Source organism: Leptonychotes weddellii, chromosome 4 (assembly GCF_054177405.1).
Source record: "Leptonychotes weddellii isolate Sample4059 chromosome 4, ASM5417740v2, whole genome shotgun sequence".
In the NCBI taxonomy this organism is placed as follows: domain Eukaryota; kingdom Metazoa; phylum Chordata; class Mammalia; order Carnivora; family Phocidae; genus Leptonychotes; species Leptonychotes weddellii.
The window spans coordinates 65,799,674-65,823,080 of NC_138372.1; the positions used below are offsets into that span (position 1 = coordinate 65,799,674).

Genomic DNA, 23,407 nt, shown 5'->3' on the forward strand with positions numbered 1-23,407 from the left:
CAGGAAGAAGATCCTCACTTGACACTGAACCTACCAGCACCTTGATCTTGGACTTCAGAGCCTCTAAACTAAGAGAAATAATGTTTGCTGTTTAAGCCATCCAGTCTATGGCAATTTGTTATAACAGCCCTAGCCAAGACATCACATTTTGCTTGGACTCCTAATCTGACGTCCTGACTTTATTCTTTCTACTCTGCTAACTATATTTTACTTATAAAATGGAAATCTAATCAGGTCATTATTTAGTTAAGATTATTCAATGGCTCTTTATTGTCTAGAAGATAAGTTATAAACTTCGTAACAGTGATAGCTACTATTTATTGAGAACTTGCTACATACTAAGTCGTGTGCTCACTTTTGGAGAACTGACTATATGCCAAGTTGTGTGCTATATTTCAGTTAAGAGAATGGCAACCAGCAAATAACCGGACAGAGCTAGGATTAAAATTGAAGTCAACTGAATAAAAAAGTATATGTTCTTAATCAATGTACACCACTGCCTCCTCTTCAAAATATGGGCCTCACCTCTACTTACTCCCCCCAACACACCTACACTCCATCCATAACCAACTACTTATAGATCTCTGAATCTTCAAAGTTCTTTCACACATGCTTTCTTTTGCATATGCTATTTCCTTGACCAGGAATGCTCTTCATGTTTAACTCTCTGTCTGTTTAACTCTAATTCCTCTTCCAGTATGTCTTTAAAACTCTATACCCACCTTGCTCACCCCTCCCTGGCCACCTTTCTCCTGTTCAACCAACCACTTCTGCATTCCATAGTACATAACAGAGTGGAAAATCCCTAGGAACCCTTAAGAGTGTCTTAGTCACTTTTTCATTTTCTGGAACAAGAATAGTGACTACTTTGTAGCAGGTGTTTGAAAATTGTTATTGAATGAATGGATATTGTTAAAATTAACTAGTATTAATTTAGAAATCAGAATAATTAAAATGTGTAGAGCAAAATGTGAAAAGTTATGTTGACAGTTTTCAAAATGAAACAACAGTAATTGGGGTGCCTGGGTGGCTCAGTCATGAAGCGTCTGCCTTTGGCTCAGGTCATGATCCCAGGGTCCTGGGATCCAGCCCCACATTGGACTCCCTGCTCAGTGGGAAGCCTGCTTCTCCCTCTCCCACCCCCCTGCTTGTGTTCCCTCTCTCGCTGTCTCTTTCTCTGTCAAAAAATCAATAAAAAATCTTTAAAAAAAAAAAAGAAACAAGAGTATTCACTGTTAAGAATGTCTGCTCAAACTATGGACTCTGAGAAACAAACTGAGGATTCTAGAGGGGAGGGGGGTGGGGGATAGGTTAGCCTGGTAATGGGTATTAAAGAGGGCACGTACTGCATGGAGCACTGAGTGTTATACACAAACAATGAATCATGGAACACTACATCAAAAACTAATGATGTAATAACATAACATAATAATAAAAAAAATGTCTGCTCAAGGCGAGCCTGGGTGGCTCAGTTAGTTGAGCATCTGACTTTGGCTCAGGTCATGATCTCAGGGTCATGGGATCCAGCTCCACATCCAAGTCCCTGATCAGCGGGGGGTCTGCTTGTCTTTCTCCCTCTGCCCCTCCCACTGCTTGTGCTCTCTCTCTCTCTCTCAAATAAATAAATAAAATCTTAAAAAAGAAAAAGAATGTCTGCTCAGGGTGCCTGGGTGGCTCAGTCATTAAGTGTCTGCCTTCAGCTCAGGTCGTGATCTCAGGGTCCTGGAATCGAGCCCCGCATCCGGCTCCCTGCTTGCTCGGCGGAAAGTCTGCTTCTCCCTCTTCCTCTGCCTGTCCCCCCAACCTGTGCTCTCTCTCTCTCTCTGAAATGAATAAATTAAATCTTAAAAAAAAAAAAAGAATGTCTGCTCAAACTTTCACTTATTTGATGGTCAGCTGAATGTTAAGATGACATTGAGTCAAATTCAGATTATGGTTAAAAGATGACAAGACACAATTTATCTTCAGTTGAGATTTGAATAATGTTGATGTTATGCTTGACTTATATTAAGTACTGCCAGAGCTGTTGATTCTAAATATCCTGTGACAACTAGAGCCAACAATAGTAACTCAAAAAATGATAGAGTACTCCAGTACCATGCTTGCTGGCCATTTCTTAGTTTGCATGGCTTATGATTACAATTGAAAGTAAAGAATGTACAAAACTTGTACCTCAGGAGCTGCATGATAAATTACGGAAATGTCTTATCGGAGATAGCCTTTAAATATATAGAGGCTTAGAATGAATTTGGCTGCGTAAGTTTCTCCATTCTGGAACAACATTGTAAAAATAAACAGTTGACATTCCACCCCACTTGGCATATTTCTGATATTTGCAAAATCTCTCTGGTGGTTCAGGACAAAACATATGTTTTATCTTTGACTTTGAAAGAGGAATTTATCATAAAAAGAAGAAACTACTTCTACTGCTGATTTTATTAATTTCTTTTCAGCTTGTTATCCAAAACAAGTCAGGTCATCGCAAATATGATCAAATGAAATACTTGCAACCAAACAAGACAGAGCAAGACAACCCTAAGAAAATAACTACATAGAACAAGGCAATTAGCCAAGTAAAACAAAATATTATTCAAAAATATAGCATTTATTAGTTCTTTTCTATTCCTTTAGCTCACTCTCTCTAGATACTATAGAAAAAGTATCTAAAGCAGTTTATAAAAAAGCAGTTTAAAATGAAACTATGATTGTCTATGTTAATTTCCTAAAGGGAAACCAAATTAATGTGAATGGTTATGGTGATAATTTGGCCATAGTCAAAGCACTACTATTGGAAATAGACTCTCTTTCCATTTAATCCCAGAATTCACATTTGATCCTCCAAAGGTAACATATTTTTTCTTACTCTTTAAAAATACTGGTAAGTGCATGTCCTTGAACCCGAGTATGTTAGACTTTGCCTTTATGTAAATGCAATCTTGACTTAGTTTCATAATCTTCACTTTAGGCTGGCTTAGGTACAGAGAGCTTCCTTATTCTCATTTATAAATTGAGAAGCTTACATTATAGGATGTTTAGTAGCATCCCTAGTCTCTACTTACTAGATGCAACTAGCAACTCTCCCTTTTCTGCAGTTGTGACAACCAAATATGTCTTTACATATTGCCAAATGTCTCCTGTGGTGTGTGTAGTTGGGGAGATGGCTCCTGGTTGAGAACCACTGATTTAGAGAGTTTAATTGGTAATTTAGTAATATTAAATAATATTTATTAGAAGTAATATGATTAGGATGGAATCAGTGAATTATAAGGAACAGAAGATAACTACAATTAGGAATCTACTCATGTGGAATCTGCCATATAAATGGCTGAGCTATTCTTAATGTATGTATGTATGTATATATATATGTATGTATGTATCTATCTATCTTATACCATCTTCTTGCCCAAGTTGCTCCTAAAGCTTATTTTCTGAGACATACTATAATTAATAGAAAAGTACAATAGTGTGGGAATTGGGAGACCTGGGCTCTGGTCTTATCTCTGTACCTAATTAACTGTATGTCCTTGAGTGAGTTGCTGCACATTTAAATCTCAGATATCTCAACTGTAACAAGATTTGGTGAAGATAAATCTCTAAGATTCACTTTAAAATTGTGATTTTCGGGGGCACCTGGGTGGCTCAGTTGGTTAAGCGACTGCCTTCGGCTCGGGTCATGATCCTGGAGTCCCGGGATCGAGTCCCATGTCAGGCTCCCTGCTCAGCAGGGAGTCTGCCTCTCTCTCTGACCCTCCCCCCTCTCATGCTCTCTATCTCATTCTCTCTCTCAAATAAATAAATAAAATCTTTAAAAAAATTGTGATTTTCAAACATTTTATCAATTTTCTTCTTCATATTTTATATTTGAAGAAAGAAGGTGACCACACACATACAAGTTGGGAATTTTAAATTTGAAGTTTGTATGAATATAAGGAAGTATGTACTTGAATTAAAAGAGTTTGATAATTTTTTATTTGGATGAATTATACTATCTATGAATTTTAAAAAGAATCATATACATATGTACTTTAAATTCTTAATTTGTTAATATTTAGGACATATTTTCCCATAACTTAGCTTTTCCTTATAAGGCATCTTCTTCACTTTCAAACTGGAGGCAAATAAGATAATTCTGCTAATCAAGAACTGTAAAGACACATGAACTTATAATATGTGAGAAAATGTCAATTGTATTCTTCAACATTTTACTGATTTTCATTAAATAATATGCTATAAAAATGAGGCAGCTAATCTAAAAATTTAAATGCTGAGATCATTCTCTATTTTTTCCACTTCTGTGGCTTTAAGCTATATGTTTCAAGTTGTGCCATTTTGTAAAAATCCTTTTCAGATGATTGACACCAGGGTATTATTTTTGTTATGAGTTAAAATTTTATTTTTTTACTAATTGTATCTTATATATCTGGTGATCATTTTTGCATTACTTACTTCATAAATTAATCACATTCTAACAGTGTTTGGTGCCTCATGGAAACCAGGAGATTTTTATAACTTTTTAAGATTAATTTGCCATTAACATAATAGTTTTGAAGCAGGGGAGAGGAAGGGGCTCTACACACTATATGCTAGGAAGGCTTCTTAAGATGTCATAAAACTCTGGGTCAGTTTAGAGCAGATATAAATATATATATATATATATAAATATAATAAATATAAATATATATATAGGAGTGCGAAGATTTATTTTTAAAATAGTCCATAGGCAGGCAGATATGGAGCACATATAGGCAGATATGGAGCAAATATAGAATAGAAAGGAAAAAGTCACTCTTTAATATATGGCAATACAAAAACAACTTTCTTAGTGGTGGGGAGGACCTATTTGGGACCAACACTAGAGTTTATAATGTTAAATTGTAGAAGATATAAAGCTTCCTAGCCAAGAAACCCAAATTTATTCTAAAGGGGCTACATTCATGTATTGTATAATGAGCTGTAACCTTTTTTTTTTTTTAACTTTAAGGTATTGAGTAATGATTTGGTCTTGGTATAAAATGGCATAGCTTTATAAATTCTTATGCCATCTTCACAGAAGATTGAAAAATAAGATTTATAAATCCTGCTTGATAGATTCTTACATTTCTGATCTTTGTATGAAGAGTGAAGTATCATATTTGTCTCAATACAATGGATCTTGGCTAATAAAAATTCATTCCAAAAATGCCCCATGTACTGGTATTATTTGAGGCTGACCGCCTTGAGGATATATTCGGAAACATAATAGGTACCTAGAAGTCTTCAGGCAGTCAGTTACTTAAACACAGAAATGGAAAATTCAATTCAACAAATAAACAATTTAAAATTTATCCTCGAGAGTCACTCATATTATACAGATTCTTCCTTTCAAATGTTTAAAGACAACTATCATGTCCCAACACCTCAAATGTTTTCTAATTCATTCACGGGTAATTTACTAAATATTTATTGAACACGAACTATAAGGTAGGCACCATCTTAGGTGTTGCAGACACCGCTTTATAACAAACAACAGATAAAATTGTCTGTGTCATGGAGCCCATAATCTAGTGAGGAGAGATATAAAAAGCAAGAAACCCAAATAAATATGTAATATGTCAGGTTGCAAGGAAGCAGATTAAGAAAAGATAGGGAATCTCAGGCAGATGGGGGCATTGCTATTTTACATAGGCTAGTGAGAAAAAGCCTCTCTGAGAAGAGGACATTTAAGTCAAGACTAAGGAACACTTCCCAGGCCTTGTACTATGTCCTGACTACTAGTTATTATGTCCACAGGTGGCAGTTGGGTTGAGGATAAAGTGTGAGCAAGTAAGTCCACCTTGAGCAAATTATCTTTAAATTACAACTTCATGAATAGGAACTACAGGGATAAAGAGCATGGGCAAGAAAAAAGCAGGTGCAAAACTCGGGAAGTGAAGAGAGAGCAGTGAGAACAAAGGAAAGGGATGCTCAGGTTGCAGAAGTCTGGCTAGGGCAAAACATTCCAGCTATTTCGACTGGTTTTTCCAGGACATGGCTCCCAGATAGATCACTGATCTGAGAGAGCCCTTCTCTGAATGTGCTTTACTTTTGTCCATGTTCCCCTGTAGGGATGGCCTGACTGGTGCCACCACCTGCTTTATTCTGGATGCCATATGTCTATCAGCACAACCTAAAATTTCAGGCATCATCCGCTGAATTTGCAATCCATCAGAGCCGCTGAATTTTCTTTCATACGATATGCCTGTGACATTGCCATAGGGCCTTGCGGTTTCCTAACCCTGATTTGATCCCTCTGGGGATTCTTAGGCTATCTAAAATCACTTAATTTCTCCTCTTCAGCTACTTAACATAACTGCAACTTACTTATTCTGAGCCCCAAGCATACCCTATGGTGAAAAGAGAAAATGTCAGCTGTCAATGTAATTTCATTACCTTCTAAGCAAGACTTTTCTTTTTTTTTTTTTTAAAGATTTTATTTTTATTTTGAGAGAGAGAGAATGAGAGACAGAGAGCACGAGAGGGAGGAGGGTCAGAGGGAGAAGCAGACTCCTTGCCGAGCAGGAAGCCCGATGTGGGACTCGATCCTGGGACTCCAGGATCATGACCTGAGCCGAAGGCAGTTGCTTAACCAACTGAGCCACCCAGGCGCCCCTCTAAGCAAGACTTTTCTGCAACCTTTAAGTTCATTCTTATTTGCCTTCTGTACTTGGTTTCGCTCCCCCTCATTTTACTCCATGCCTGCGCTCTGTTTAAGCTGGTGCTTTAGTAAGTTCAGCAGAATCTCTGCTGGGAAAGTAGCCTCTTTACAAAATATCTCCTTTAACCTGGAAGAGCTGGCATCCCAGAAAAGTAGGAAATAGTGCCAGCATAAGCCATATAGGGCCAGAATGTGCTATGTACCTTTTGTCCATCCTCTCACAATTGTTTCCAGTTGGCTGCAGTATATAGCTCATGATTTGCTTCTGCTTTGCCCCTCTTGGGCACTGACCGCACACAGCGGCCATACCCCTAAGGCCACCTGGCTGTGCTCCTACCCCAGCACAGGTGTAGAAGGCTCACAGAGCAGATGCCTGACGCCCGACAAGGCAAACATGCCATTTCACACAGTGCCTGGCAAGAATTTGACTGGCAGGTTCTTAAACATGTTTAGGGGTTATATTCAGGTCTCACTACAATGTGCCATATAGATTAGTTCTACTTCCTGAAAACTGTAATTTTATTTTTACTCCACAAGTATTAGAGACATAATAATGAGAAAAATCAAACAAGGCCCTTGCTTTTATGGAACTTACATAGCCTAGTGACAAGTGATACTATAACCACAAATTTAAACTTACAGTTTCACCTCTAACGCCTTTTTCACCTCTGGGTCCCTACAAGAAAACAAAAAATGTTGGTTTAGTGCTACTGAGTTATCTACCCAATGTAGTTGAGGCTATATACAGAAACATGATAACTTATGTTTTTGTTCCATCTAGCAAGACTTCTTTAGCAAATTTATATAAATTCTAGTTTCCTTTTCCTAAAGTAAGCAAAGCAAAACCCAAACAAAAACAATTTATTGATTTATCATGTTGTGCACAAAGTGAGACAGGGATAACAAGCACTCAGTTAAGTCAAAACAGCTGATCTGACAATCAACTACAGATCGATTTAGAAGGGAAGTTACCAGATTAAATTCTTCTAATATTTGTTTACCTCAGCCTTTGAAAACCTTGTTTCTAGGGTGATGTCCTCCTTTTCTTTCATTTTCTCTTTCTATTCCTCCTCCCACAAACTTTGCTATGTTGTATACAAGAACATTCAGTTTGAAATATTTTCTAACTTTCCTTGAGTCTTTCTCTTTGATCCATGGATAATTTAGAAGCACATGGTTTAAATTTCAAGTGTTTGGAGATTTTCTTATTATCTTTCCAGTTTACTGATTTTTACTTTAATTCCATTATGGCCATAGAACATACCTTGTATGACTTCAGTTCTTTTAAGTTTAAAGTTTTTTAATGATTCAAAATATGGTCTATTTCAGTGATTTTCCATGTACACTTGAAGAGAAAGTATAGTCTGTTATTAGACGGACCTACTATTTAAAAAATTTCTGCTAATATTTTTGTTTTCATCCTTGTGGAAATTATATATGTATTTTTTATTTTAAAAATGAGATACTACTATTCATCTTTTCAAAACCTGAATTTATACTTTCACAATATGTTATGAATATTTTCCACATTAATCCACATTCTTCCAGATAATTATAATGCTTATTTGTGCTTAATAAACTATAACCTTTTTATTGAATTTCCTATTAGATTATTTCTAATTTTGGTCATGATAACACTGTGACAAATATCCTTGTACTCTATAAAAATTGTCCTCCAGAAAGTTTGTTTGAGATTGCATGCACGCCTGCAATATATGGGAGTGTATGTCTTCTGACACACACCATCTACTATCGTTCTTTGTTCATCTTGCAGGCTAAAAATACGATCTCATTACTTCACCACTGATATCACTTTCTTTTGTGTTTCCTGTCTTGTTCTGAACTCCTTTTAAACCGGGATATTAACTTTCAAAAACTAATTTTTAAGATACCTTTATAGAACTTGTTTTTATGCCCCCCCCAACCTCCAGCCCAGTATTAACAAATTGGTATGTACGTTTTTTCATACCTTTTTTCCTAATCAGTATTGACAAATATATTTATGTATGTATGGGGTGATTTGTTATATTTTATAATACTAATATCATATTATATACTCTTGTATGCATCAGATTTTTCACACTTAATACATCATGAACAACCACAAGGCAGCTGAACTAGATATAACTGTTTTTAATAGTTGCGTAGTATTCTATGAAATGGCTAGACCATGGTTTACACAACCATTCTTTTACAGATGAACATGTGATTTCAAGTTTTGCTAATACAGCCATTACTGTGAAAAAAATCTTTGTAAACATTCCTTACTGTACTGAGTGCTTAATTTCCGTGGCACAAATTCCTCCAAGTGGAACTGATTGGTCATAAGGTATATGCACTTACATTTTAACAAATATCTTTCCATGAAGGCTATAACTCACATTTCTACTAGTGATAAACTGTTCTCCCTAATACCCTCCTGATAAGTTAGATGTAATATCTTATTATTACTTTAATTTGCATTCTGTGACTGTAAGTTAGGAGAGCATCTTTCCAAATAAATATTGACCTTTTGGATTTGTTCTTCAATTTTCTATTGAGTTTGCTATCTTTTTCATACCAATTTGTAAGAGCTCTTTATACATGAAGTCATTATATGTTTTTGCAATTACTTTTCCCCAGCTTATATTAATTTTGTTTATGGAATCTTTTTCCATTCAAAATTTTAAAATTTTCAAGCAAACACATATTCTGTTCTTTTATATAGTTTTAAGATTTCCTTTCTTATATAAAAGGTCTTCTCAACCCTTAAGCTACACTTTAGCTTTGTAGATTTTTTTTTATACTTTAAAGTCTTTAAAAAAAAAAGATTAAAGAAGTTGGGTGAAATAGGGTTCCAATTTCTTACAGCAACAGTAGGACTAAAAATAATTCCATCTCCTTTCCCTATCACTGGTATAGGAACGGGCATGTGGCTGATCAATGGACATGAGGAAAAATGCTATGGGAGACTTCTGGAAAAAAAATTTATTTTTTCCCAAGATAGGGCTGTTTTCACTTTGGATAATTATGTCTGGATGTAATTGCTGAGAAATTGTAGTCATCTTGCTAGAAGCCTAATTATGAAGCTAACACTCAGGATGGCAGAGTAGAGACATGGAAAGAACCTGGTCTTAGATAACATGATTGAGTCACTAAATTAACCAAATCTGAAGCCCTTCCTACCTCTGGGCTTCCCATATGTGATATAAATTTCCTTATTATTAAAACCAGTTTGATTCTGGGTTCCTATTAATTTACAGCCCCAATCATCCAGATATACCATTTTTGTTATAATTAAATTCCTATATATTCTGAGATCTAATTCTGGGCTCTAGCCTGTTTACACTCATCTATTTGTTTATTCCTTTGTACTACCATATAGTTTCATTTACAGTGACTTAGAAGTAATGTTTCCTTATTTGGAAAAGCAAGTCTTTCACGCCCCACCACAATTATTTCTTTTTTCCCACAAAGTATTGGCCATTCTCAAGTGCTTATTCTCTCATAGTGAACTTTTCTTAGAAGTTTCTTTAGAATGGAAAAAATGGAATATGGAAAATATTTGGAGTGCATGTTGAATATCATAAGGACCTTTAAGAACTATCTATAAACAAAAGATATTTTAATTGAGCCATTTCTTTATTATAGTTTCCTTGACCAATTAAATTTTCACATTTTTTGACAGAGGAGAACAATCATTCAGTAATCACAAATATGTGTTTCTTAGCTTGCTGAAGAACCACCCACCAAAATCTGAGAATTCTCCCACTTATATAGCTGAGTGGTAAATGCTGAATATAGCTCTGAGTGGTAAATGCTGAAAATCTAGAGAAATGTTGAGTCACACTTTTTATTTTGTAAAACCAAAAATTCAGCAATTTTGGTGGGAAATTCTTCCCTAATTTATCAAAGAGAATATGCTTTATACTCAAAGCATTCCATTTTCTATATTAAGACTGTGTGCCTCTCCATATAATACTTTCAAAGGATTCAAAATATTGATTCCCTGCAGGGAATACCTCTTTCCTTTCCAAATCTCAACTTGCCCCTACCTATTGGGTTCTTCCTCTTGTAGGTTTACACTACTGTTAGTATTGTAAAACTCTCCCCTGACCACTCTGCCAACCATTGTCTTATTTTTCTGTTTTATTTCGTATTAAAATTTCTAAAGGCACTGGCCTCTACTAACTGTCTCAGTTTCCTGTCCAGACACAGCTTGAATGGGGGCAGAAAGAGCACTGATCTTGAAGGAAGAAACATCACCTATGTAATGCACTAGTTGTACCACCTTGAATAACTAGGTGAACCTCTGTAAACTTAATCTGTTTCCCCATGTCTTAAATAGAAATAATACCTACTTCAAAAGTTTGTTGCGGGAATTTGAGAAAAGTTATTAAATATTTATATTTATTTCCTTCCTTACTGCAGTCTGTACTTTATCTTCTACTACAATTTATTTTCTTAAAGATCACTGTTAACCACTCCTTACTTGAAACTCATCTATCTGAACCTTGTGCTTTTCTGTTTTCCTGGTATTCCCACCAACTATCTCTTTCCTTTATAGTAGGTCGGCACTTCCAAAGACTCAAATCTTGGCTGCCTGCAGTTCTTTTGCTAAGCTTTCTCCTTCAGAAAATGGATTCCTTTTATTGCTTTAGTGATCACCTCTATACTAATGATGCTCAGCCCCTTCTCCCCTGCTCCAGTTCTATTTTCCTTTCTTAACTCAAGTTTTAAGTGTCTACCTCACTATATACACCCCCTTCATTACACATATGATCTCTAAGTTCTCAGGAACCACCTTCTAAATGAAAATGTACATCTATTTTTGCCCTTGGCTTCTCAAATAGCCAGGGTGATCCTTTTTGGATTACTCTAGAAATAGGGTTAAAGAGGAAAAAACAAGAATATGAAAAAGAAAAGGAAGACCTATATTGTAACAAACTTACAGTTCTACCTGTTGGGCCTATTATACCTTCTTTGCCAAAGGGGCCAGTGTTTCCCTGTTGAGGTAAAAGAAAATCAGTCAGTCTCACTGCCAGTATAATGCAGAAAAATTCTAGAAAATTTCTTGTGTAACGGTAAAATAGTCCATGTCCACATAATTCCAGTTTTTAGTATAAAATCTTATAGTATCAGAAGAAATCATAGTACTTTTGATTTGCCATATGTGACACAATTCTATATATTATTATAGATTCCTATCAGGAGAGTTACATCTGTATAATTTCTAACAAACTGATAAATCAGCATTACAATTTTCATACGGTGATAATTTCAATGATGCCATTTTACATGTGGGTCGTTACATAACAAATGCAATCACTTTACATAAAAAGACTACATAGAATGATGAACAAAATAAAAAAGATGTGGTTCATATATGCAATGGAATATTACTCAGCCATCAGAAAGGATGAATACCCACCATTTGCATTGACATGGATGGAACTGGAGGGGATTATGCTAAGTGAAATAAGTCAAGCAGAGAAAGACAATCATATGGTTTCACTCATATGTGGAACATAAGGAATAGCACTGAGGACCACAGGGGAAGGGAGGGAAAACTGAATGGGAAGAAATCAGAGAGGGAGACAAACCATGAGAGACCCTGGACTCCGGGAACCAAACTGAGGGTTACAGAAGGGGGGGGGTAGGGGGATGGGTAACCGGGTGATGGGTACGTGTGGTGATGAGCACTGGGTGTTACACACAACTAATGAATCGTTGAACACTACATCAAAAACTAATGATGTATTATATGCTGGCTAATTGAACATAATAATAAAAAAAAGAAAAAAAATTTTGAATAACTTTATAGACGTTGAAGGAGATATCTGAGTGACATGCAGTATGGAACTGAGAGAAGGTTTGGGAAAGAAACTCAGAACATCATATGTGACCAACTTCAGTTTCTCCATCTGTTAAATAAGATTGCCTGTGTCATAGGGCCATTGTGAGAATTGAATGTGAAAAATGATTTTGAAACTGTAAGCTGTTACTGATTATGAAGATAACTTTGAATAAGCTCAATCTGGTCAACTCTTCCCTAACTATGTACGGAACCTATCTTTTTTTTTATTGAAGTATAACTCACATACAATATCCTATTAGTTTCAGGTGTACATCACAGTGACTCAATATTTTTATGCATTACAAAATGATCCCCACATTAAGTCTAGTTACTATCTAGTATACAAAGCTATTACAATATTACTGACTACATTTCCTATTCTGTAAATTACATCCTCATGACTTACTTATTTTATAACTGGAAGTTTGTACCTCTTAATTCCCCTCATCTATTTTGCCTGCCCCCAACCCCTCCCCTCTAGTTACCAACAGTTTGTTTCCTTATATCTATGTATCTGCTTCAGTTTTGTTTTGTTGGCTTGTTTTATTTTTTAGATTCCACATACAAGTAAGATCACACTGTATTTTCCTTTCTCTGTCTGACTTACCACTTTTTTATGAATACAAAATACCTGTTGTAGTTATTTTCCCTCAACCCCCACTCCCACTCGCAGCAAATTTCAGTCTTTCTGGCTCACACTTAACCTGAATTCTTAAACGTAGTCATCTAATAGGCTCTCTCTTTGTCCAACTCCTGACAAGGTACAGAAAATACTAGCAATTGAGATCATTATGTCATAAAGTCCATCCACAGATACCCTAGAATGAGATAAATTAGCTGGTACTATAAGAGTAAATCTAATGGAATCACTTTTAAATACAAAGACTGACTTTAAGTGATAATTTGTAAATATGGTACCCAAATCTCAAAGATCCACAATCAAATCAAGAGAGTTGATTTCTCTAATCAAATTTAAGCCCTAGACTGGTTTATCACTGAAAAAAGTCAACAAAGTTTTCATCCAATGAACTTCACCATGATCTGACTCTCTAAAATAATGATTTGTTACAAGAATGGAGAGGTATACATGAACTCTAGAAAACAGGAGACCAAACAGCAAAAAATTGTCTATGTTTATCTAAATGTGTCTGAAACATGAGGTGTTATTATTTTATTATTTATTATATATTTTATACTTTTAGAGAGGGAGAGAGAGGTGGTGGGGGAGAGGCAGAGGAAGAGGGAGAGAGAGAATCTCAAGCAGGCTCCACGCCCAGCAAGGAGCATGAGGCGGGGCTCCATTTCACAAGCCTGACATCATGACCTGAGCTGAAATTAAGAGTCAGACACTTAATGGACGAAGTCACCCAGGTGCCTCTGAGGTGTTATGATTTTAATGGTTGGTACCAGCTAACTACATAAATACATCTTTGAGATGAAGAACAATTAATCCAAATTTCCTACTTCAATTAATTTAATTTAATCATCTAGAATTTATTGATTATTGAGCAAGAACTAGTTACTAGGCCACTTAATATCCATTCTATATTCTAATTATGCAATTAGCAGGCAACCTTATAACATATTATCTGGCCAATCAGCTGTGCATTCAAATTTTGGCTCTTTGAGCAAATTACCTTTCAGAGACTTAGTTTCCCCACCTGAAAAATGGGGATAATATCATCTCACACAGGCTTTTTATCAGGATTAAATGATATAAGGGTCACAACCTGAACACCGGTAAATAATAGTTTTTTGCTAAATATTAACCTATCATGACTTTTCATTGTCTTTATAATGACTTAATAAGAGATATCTGCAATTATAAATTAGCATTTGTGAGCAGTTACCAGAACTTTACTGTTGGTGAACTGATAAAGGTTCTGGAGCTGCAAAGCAATATAGGCTCAGACTCTGACCTACAGAGACCCAGCACTTGGCAAGATTCTGCTTAGGACAGATGCTAGGTATGGAGCCAACTCCTCTTTGACAGTATCCAGAAAGGACTAGTTAATTGAGAAAGCTTCGTAAAACTAGAAGGAAGGTATTGAATTAATAGAGAACTGAACATATGTAAGAACTTAAAAGTGATATTTATTATAGAGAAGCCTGTCCACATATAACCCACCTGTGGATAATCAAGAATTGGGCCTTATATAAAAGCACCAACTTTCCATGGTTCTCCGGAAATCATAAAAATAACTAATAAATTTGCACCTGAAGAAATGTTGAGGCGGGTCTTTAAACAAATATTTCTCATGACAACACTGACCCCGGAAATAATTTATTATAAGGGTTGGAGAAGGGGTGTAGGATTTCAAAAATTTGACTTTTCATTTAATATTTTGCACAAGATAGTGGTTTTCAGCTGTAAAGTTCTTCAAGATTCCCTTCTGTTTCTGTACCTGTCTCCTTCTTCTTTCTGCTGTCTCCACCCTTGCCCCAGTAGCTGCTGTTAGCTAAGGGGGTGCTACCGCTAAAGTCAAACCACTCTTTGGTTTTACAGCTTTTTTTTTTCAGTTTTATAGATCATCTCATCAATTAGGAGACTGTGGTTAATGAAAACAAAAAGAAAACAAAAAGCAAAACAAACAAACAAAAACCAGTAATTGCTGATGGCTTACCTATCGCTATTTCTATTTGCTACAGTCTGCAATTCTAGGCACTAAACAGCTAACTGGAGTTCTTCAAACACCAGTCTTTGCAACTCTTTAAGCAGTTCCTCATCACTCTCCAGGGATAGATACCTCTGAGCTGGGAAAACATAGCTATTGGGAAATATTTTTCAAAGAGTGGTGTGAGGAACTCTGGTGGCAAGCCTCCTCCAAGTGGTGTGTGGGGGTGGTCTCTGGTTGTATTAATGCTTATAACATGAAACTGCTTTATGTTTTTGTTCCTAGTGTGAGTTAATAAATACATTATCCAGTATCAACATTAATTCTGATATATATTTTCTAAAGTAAGAACTGGGAAAATGGTGGTCTATGTTGTCCTTTGCTCAAATTAATATATGAACTGAAAAAGGCTGAGAACCTTTGCATGGGATCTACTGAGTTTCTGTCTTAAAAGTCATTTTATTAAGTTATTAATTTGGGGTATATTAATTTTAGAGTTCTTAATGCTAATTCCCACAATAAGCAAAGAATCACAATTTCCCACCAAGTAGAATGACTTTATACTTACTCTCTGCCCAATAGGACCTTTAGGACCTGATATTCCAACAATGCCAACATCTCCCTCAGGACCCTAAAAATATAATAAAAATAAAAAGTCAAAATCTTTAATTCTATATGAACATTTTAAAAGTGAAATAATCTTGTAACAATCTATTGAGTCGGCTCTTAAAAAATGGAATGTTAATGTAAATGGATAGTTAATGATGTACATGCTGAAGTACTATGGAGGAATTGTTCTGAAGTATGCAAGTTACTTTGAAGTACACCAAAATGAATCCAGAGAGGGAGAGAGGGACAGAGCGATTCATGATAGCAGGTAGAATAAAAAGTTATGGTAGAATCTAGGTAATAGATATATGGGTTTTCATTCATTCTCTCACCTTTGCTGTATGTTTGAAAATTTTCAAAATAAAATGTTATATGCAAACAATGAATCATGGAACACTACATCAAAAACTAATGATGTAATGTATGATGATTAACATAATAAAATAAACTAAAAAATGTTTGGGAAAATGGAATATGAGGGGACAAAGGTGAGTTATTCAATAAAATTGGTAGGAAAATATATAGCTACATAAAATTTAAAATTAATATTTAATTTAATATTCAAAATTCAAATATATAACTGTACCAATGGAAATTTTGCAGATTAAGAAATACAAAGGCTCAAGTCAGAGACTAAATATTGGTATTTCGACATCTTTCTGATGAATAGCAGAAAATGTGTAAACATACTCTGGGGCCTGGGAATCCTTGGAAACCTGTCAAACCTTGAACACCATGTTCTCCCTGCAACATGAACAGACAGGATAATCATTATTGTGCAATGGTGGCCTGGCCTGTAGAATAATAATACTTAGTGAATTTCTGAGTTGGCACATACAGGCTGCCCTTTCAGACCAGGCTCTCCACATGGTCCTTGATCACCTTGTGCTCCTCGGTGACCTCTTTTACCTTGAATGCCAGGTTGACCAGGTAGTCCTTGCTCACCCTATGGACAAAAAAAAAAAAAGAAAGAAAGAAAGGTGATCCTGACTTTAGAATCTACAAACATATTGGCTTTTAAATGAAACCCAAATACAGGTCCATCCTTAGGCATAAGTACAAGGCACTGGGGAAATCAAATTCTGCATGGTCATTCTCCCTGCCAATATTTTCACACAGTAATATTTGATTATAATAAGCAATAAGTGTAACAGTGGAGAAAGAATTCCAGGGATTGTGGTCATAAGTGTGGAAAGAAGAGGGAAGGGGGAACCTAAAAACTATGAGGAGGATAGTGGGGCTAAAGAGAGAATGGTGAGAGGTGGTATGTGTGAGGGGGTGTTTATATATAATGGAATTTGTATTTTATTTGAATTGATATTATTTTGCTGTGTTTTCCTCACCATACAGAGATGATTCAGCTGATATCAGAAACAGAGCAGGGTATCCTGAAGTGTGAACCCTGGTTTTTGCCATGGTTATCTTTTCAATCCTATCATTAAGAAATTTCCATTACTTGTTTCCCAAGGTTCCCTTTCATATATATTCCCTTCATCTCCTAAAATTCCACTTTAAAGATATACTTAAGCACCACTGTTCTATTTGTAAAAGTTAAGTCTTTTCTAAATTTATTTCATTTTTGAAATGAAAGTTGCAGTATCTTTCACACCACCTCTAAAAATAAGAATCAGGAGGAGTTTAGAGATAGGTTAATGAAAAATGATGCTTGGTAGATTTTGATCAAAGATTCTTTAAGATTAGCAAATTATCCTTCACTGTCTGGAAACAAAGATACAGCTTTGGGATGTGACAAATATAGATCCTTTTTATTGCCAACTCGTACTTGAGAGATAGGAATTTTATTTCACTTCCTAGTTTTAACATTGGCTCAGCTACATTGAATTTTAGTGGAAAGGGATGAGTCATTTCCAGTTTACCCATATGGGTCAGAATACCTGAACATTCTTTAGAAGTGGAACTATGAAAATCAAAGTAAGAGGTGATAATGATGAGGGTGCCAACATCTTAATCCTTGTCTTTTATGAAATTGCTTTAGATACTGAACTAAAGTTGTGTGGGTTGTATGGGTCAATTCTGCATTGAGATAATTCTAAAACAGGTTTTGTTTAGAAAGCCTTATTGAATATACACTACTCCATACAATGAATGTTAATCCAAGATTTAATTATGATCACTTTGACTCTAAGAAATAAGCTCTACTCTTATCAGATTTATTAATTGGTTGGTTAGATTCAGATTCAGAGGAATAGGAAGTGTTTCTAAGAAAGTATGTATCTGGAAGTAAATAAGATTTCTCTTTTTAGGAGAAGGTGGATGACAGGGAAGAAGAAACAGAACGAGTCAAGGAGCATTTTTTAAAGCATTACCAATACTGAGTTAATGAGTTGTTCTGGCAAATTACATGCACTGTGGCTATCACAGGAGATGAGTATGTCCAGGCCACACACTTTCCTTTTCCTCCTAATGTGTATTTATTTTTGGTCAAATTTACTAAAAGCTATTAATCTTACCATCCTGTGATCTAGCCAATGAACTCAGGGACAATATGTTTGTCAATAGTGCTGTTCATCTATCAGAAAAAAATGTTAAAGTACCTTTGGGCCTGGAACCCCTGGGCTTCCTGGAAGGCCTGATGAGCCCTTGGCTCCTCGAGGACCTGGAGACCCCGCCAGTCCCGTTCTTCCTGGGCTGCCTCTGGTGCCCTAAGAAATAAGATATAAAAATTGGGGCATTTCCTAAAAATCCATCCAGAGGCTCAGTATATGTAGGAGGGGTTGGTCTTCTGAAAGGCTGCTGTTGACACACGGCCCAGGTTTGAGAGTTATCCTGGGCTTCTTTCCCAAATAAGTGAAATATTCAAGTAATGTTTTGACTCACCTAAAGTCTCTAATTATAGTTAATGTAATGGTCTGAGGTATTTAAAATGAAAATACTGAGGCAGTATAGTCTGTCAGTACCTTCTGACTTAAACAGCCTAGGTGTAAAGTATGTGTGTTGTATTTTAACATTCTGTATTGTATTCTGAGTATGCATGACAACTCTAATAACTGATTAATATTTCCTTAAGAAAAATATTCTATGGATATTAACTAGACCTATTGTGGTGATCATTGCTCAATATACACATACATCGAATCATTATGCTGTATATCTGAAACTAATATAATATTTTATGTCCCTTATATAGATTTCAATTTAAAAAAAGACTAAGAAGTTTTAAAGAAAGTTTGAGTGGTTCATTTGTTAGCTCAGCATGGAAAATCACTTATTGATATGACTTAAATCATGTCCTCAAAGTAAACTTGCTTGAGATTATTAGCCTTGCGGCAAGAACAATGGCCTGGAATGTTAAAGACAGTGAAGCAGCATCAGTAGCCAATTAAAAAACAAGGCAAATGTTTTTGACTGGTTTTCCTTGCCTCTTGATGAAGCAATAGATGCTACCAATACTACTCAGTTGCTTCTTTGGGGAGTCAGTGCTGTCCTGAAGTGACTGAAGAACTAACTTACGTGAATAGTTTGTAGATTGACCATAGGTGAGAATATTTTCAAAAAATTTAAAACACTAAATCAGTACAACCTCAAGTGGAATCTGCTCAAATGTGATAAAACTGATAGCAATGCAAAGGGAGAAGATTTATTGAACAAATTTACAAAACTTGTGAAAATGTAAGGTATTTAAAGCTATGGATATTCATTGTATTATTCACCACCAGGTACACTGAGGAAAACACTCAGATCTAGCATGTGTTTTTGAACCAGTAGCGTCAACAGTGAATTCCATTGACTCTTGCAACCTTCATCTATTCTGTGATATTTTTTTGTGAAAATAGAAACTGAATATCCTAATTTTCTCTATCACACAGCAATCTGATGGCTTAGCAGGGATAAAGTTTTATTGATATATTTTGAGAATGAGATTGAAATGTTTTTGAACGGGAAGAACCACCCTCAACCTCTATTATTTAATAATGAATGGCTTTAGAAACTAGATTTTGCTGCAGACTCTATAATGTTTATCAATGAATTTAACTTAAAATTACAAGGCAAAACAATATCTACATGTGAAACATATACTTTGGTAGTCATTTCTTTTTCTTTTCTTTTTTTTTTTTTTTTAAGGGTGAGGGCAGGGGCAGAGGCAGAGGAAGAGCGAAAATCTTAAGCAGGCTCCATGTCCAGCACAGAGCCCAATACAGAGCTTGATCTCACAACCCTGAGATCATGGCCTAAGCCAAATTCAAGAGTTGAACGCTTAACTGACTGAGTCACCTGGGCGCTTCAAGTAATTTCTTTTTTTTTTTTAAGTCATTTTTTTTTAAAAGTAATCTCTATACCCAACATGGAGCTTGAACTCACAACGTCAAGATCAAGAGGCACATGCTCTACTGACTGAGCCAGCCAGGCACACCATGGTAAAGTCATTTTGATGACAATTAATGTTTGAATCACAAGTAACGTCAAGCAACTTTATACATTTCCTGTGGTGTCAAAAATTAAAATGATAAGTGAGATCTTCATTTCCCACACAAATTTGCAGTGGGTAGATTTTCTGAGCTTAACTTCTTTCAGTAGCATTTTTTAGCACTAGAGGGAAGAAATCTCTATACCTCAAAATCCATTCAACTGTGCAGCTGAGGAGTTCCCACCTAACAGTTCAACTAGAAATGCTAATATACAATGTAACGACATGCTAGAAGGCAAATAATCAAGAGAAGAATCTAACAGCATTTTATAAATTCCTTCCAAGTAATTAATATGCACAATTAAAATCATATGTTCATGAATTTGGCAGTACCTATCGGTGTGAAAAGAATTTTCAAAGATAAAATATGGAAAACATGGAAAATCTCATTATAGGTCAGCATTAACAAATAAAAAGAAAATTTTGATGATAGGAAACTGTAATAAGCTAAATATTATCTCTCCTCCCACAAATCATTCTATTTTTTCTCATTAGTAGACTTGTATTACAAAAAAATTATACTATATTATTGTATTTTAAATTTCATAAAGAAAAATTTTGTGAAAAATCTATTTTCTCTCGTTACATAAGTTCTTAAATAATACCCTTAATTTTGCCTCTTGCTCTGCAAAGCCTAAAATAGTTACTAATATTTACAGAAAACATTTGCCAACCCCTATTTTAGAAGATGACTGCTACTTTCTGAGTTGATTCCTGGGATACTCAACTGGGGTGTGCAATCATTCTTCTAGGCATTCAGCAAATATTTGATTATGATATAGAATATCATTTATGTGAAAGGAAGGTACCATGGGAAGCCCTATGAGGAATACAAATATGAATAAAATATGTTTTTTGTTTTCAGGAAGCTTAAAATTAAGTGAAAAAGATAAAATGTAATATATAAATAAGTTATAATAAAGACAAATATTTTTAAAATTGCCAGATGAGAAGAGAGATACAAAGCAAATACTAGAAGGGTCCCCTTGGTGCTAATCAAAAAAGGAATTACTGAGAAAGTAGAGTAGAACAAGATCATAAGATAAAGATATTGCTGGGGCCCCTGGGGGGCTCAGTCAGTTAAGAGTCCGACTCTTGATTTTGGCTCAGGTCATGATCTCAGGGTTGTGAGATCGAGCCCTGCATTAGAGCCCCGGCTCTGCACTGAGCATGGAGCCTGCTTGGGATTCTCTTTCCCTCTCCCCTTACCCACCCCCCCCCCCGCCGCCGCATATGCTCTCTCTCTCTCTCTCAAAAAAAAATAAAAGATAAAGATATTGCCCTTAAAGTTACAAATGTGATAGGAGAGGTGATTTTATCTCTTACCATTTCTCTGTATTAGTGGCTCTCAATATACATAAGGAACAATTATGAGGACAAAATCCTCATTGGGGGAAGGTAAAAGGGAGGGGAGAAAGAGAGACAGAAGGACAGTAGGGGAGAGAGTGAGAAGAGGGAGGGAAAGAGAGAGAGAGACAGAAAGAGAGGGAGGAAACAGGGCAGGGTACAGAGAAAAGAGAGAGAGAGAGAGAGAGATCGATCCACATTGTGGACTTAAGATTCAGGTGGTATGGTTCTCCCCATGTTGCTTGCATCATTAACATAAGTGCACTGATCTCTATTTCCTTCCCCTTGCGACATGAACTTGAGAACCCTGGATTCATGTAATCTATCCTATTTCTTTCCCCTTGCCACACAAACCCTGGATTCATGACATGGTGTCATTTTAGAAATCATCAATGCAAATGAGAGCAAATCCAGTCATAGTCATCTGAGACTTTAGGATATACAATTTCAAAAATGTTCAATGAAGACATAGCTGTTATACCAATGACCAGGTCTCTAATAGGAATATGACTTTACAGAAAAGGCAAGTCTCAAAAACAAAATTCTGATAAACAGTGTCCTCCCCACTAAAAACAAAAACAGGTGAGAAACCTAAAGAAACCAACAGCTTGCAGAGAAGGAAGGGTATGTAAGCAAGGGAAAAAACAAAACAAAACATAGAGACCTAGGTCAATATATAGATTAGTTCCAGAGTTAAACTAGGTGGAAAGTAGATCAGTGTAAGGATTTTTTAAAAATTTTTTTAAATTTTATTTTTATTATGTTATGATAATCACCATACGGTACACATCATTAGTTTTTGATGTAGTGTTCCATGATTCATTGTTTTTGTATAACACCCAGTGCTCCATGCAATACATGCCTTCCTTAATACCCATCACCGGGCTAACCCATCCCCCCACCCTCAGTGTAAGGATTAAAAAAAAAAAAAAAAAGGTGGATTGTCTTGCAAGGCTGTGAACATCCTCTCCTTGAATGTATTACAGAGGTAACAGATGCCATAGGAGAGGATACCACAGGACAGATTACCCTAGACAGTTTTAGGATACCTCAACATTCTGGAATTCTAATGTAGTAGCACTTCACTTGTAATTTTAGGCAATTTTTTAAGACCTTTATTCACCAACAGGAAAAAAATGTATCTTTTGGGTGATTCATGGACAATAGACATTCAGATACGGCTGAACACTCCTGAAGTCAATAGGTATTTTTAGCTGAGAATAAAAGGACCCTAAGACTAGTCCTTAGGGTTAACTGAAAACTAGAAACTTTACTTGCAGTGCTATTACACATTTAACAGAGCACAATGAATATGTTCCAAATCATTTACTGTTCATGTTGGTTTCTTAGAGAGAAATTTGAGGATAGTAGCAGAGTGTTCTGGACAAAGTTCCAAACAATGTTTCATACAAGTAGAGAACAAATATTTCTTATTATGAACACAAAGATGGGTGAGTAATTTTGCTTTCAAGAGAAACAGATGCTAATGCCTAGGCATTCTTCCCCGTGTCTTCTAAATGATTTGTTTAAAACCCATCAGCAAAGAGTAAGTCATTCTGAGCAAATTTTTAAAAGTAAATAAAATCATATTTAATTTATTCATAAATGCTGAAACCAATGAACAGTTTACCCGAGTCTTAAAAAAAGTTAATAGTATGATAATAATACATGATGTCTCATGGCTAGAGACTGCTATTATCTTCAGATAGGAGTCAGATTCCCTGGTGAGTAAGTTTTTTTTTAATTAACATATAATTGACATATAATATTATGTAAGTTTAAAGCCTACATATTGTTGTTTTGGTACTTTATGTTTATGTATTACAATGTGATTATTACAGTAGTGTTAGCTAATACCTTTATTATATCACATGTTTATAATTTCTTTTTTGTGCTGAGAA

General features: G+C 35.6%; 1 protein-coding gene across 1 annotated transcript in view; it reads right to left on the minus strand.

The window, feature by feature from the left end:
- COL24A1 (collagen type XXIV alpha 1 chain) overlaps positions 1 to 23,407 on the minus strand; it is a 358,042-nt gene that overhangs the window by 30,775 nt on the left and 303,860 nt on the right. Inside the window, exons 47-52 of the mRNA XM_081817091.1 lie at positions 18,289 to 18,396; positions 16,572 to 16,679; positions 16,424 to 16,477; positions 15,693 to 15,755; positions 11,605 to 11,658; positions 7,314 to 7,349 (exon numbers count right to left, since the gene is read on the minus strand). Of these exons, the coding sequence (XP_081673217.1) occupies positions 7,314 to 7,349; positions 11,605 to 11,658; positions 15,693 to 15,755; positions 16,424 to 16,477; positions 16,572 to 16,679; positions 18,289 to 18,396 (423 nt within the window). The remainder of the gene's footprint in view (positions 1 to 7,313; positions 7,350 to 11,604; positions 11,659 to 15,692; positions 15,756 to 16,423; positions 16,478 to 16,571; positions 16,680 to 18,288; positions 18,397 to 23,407) is intronic.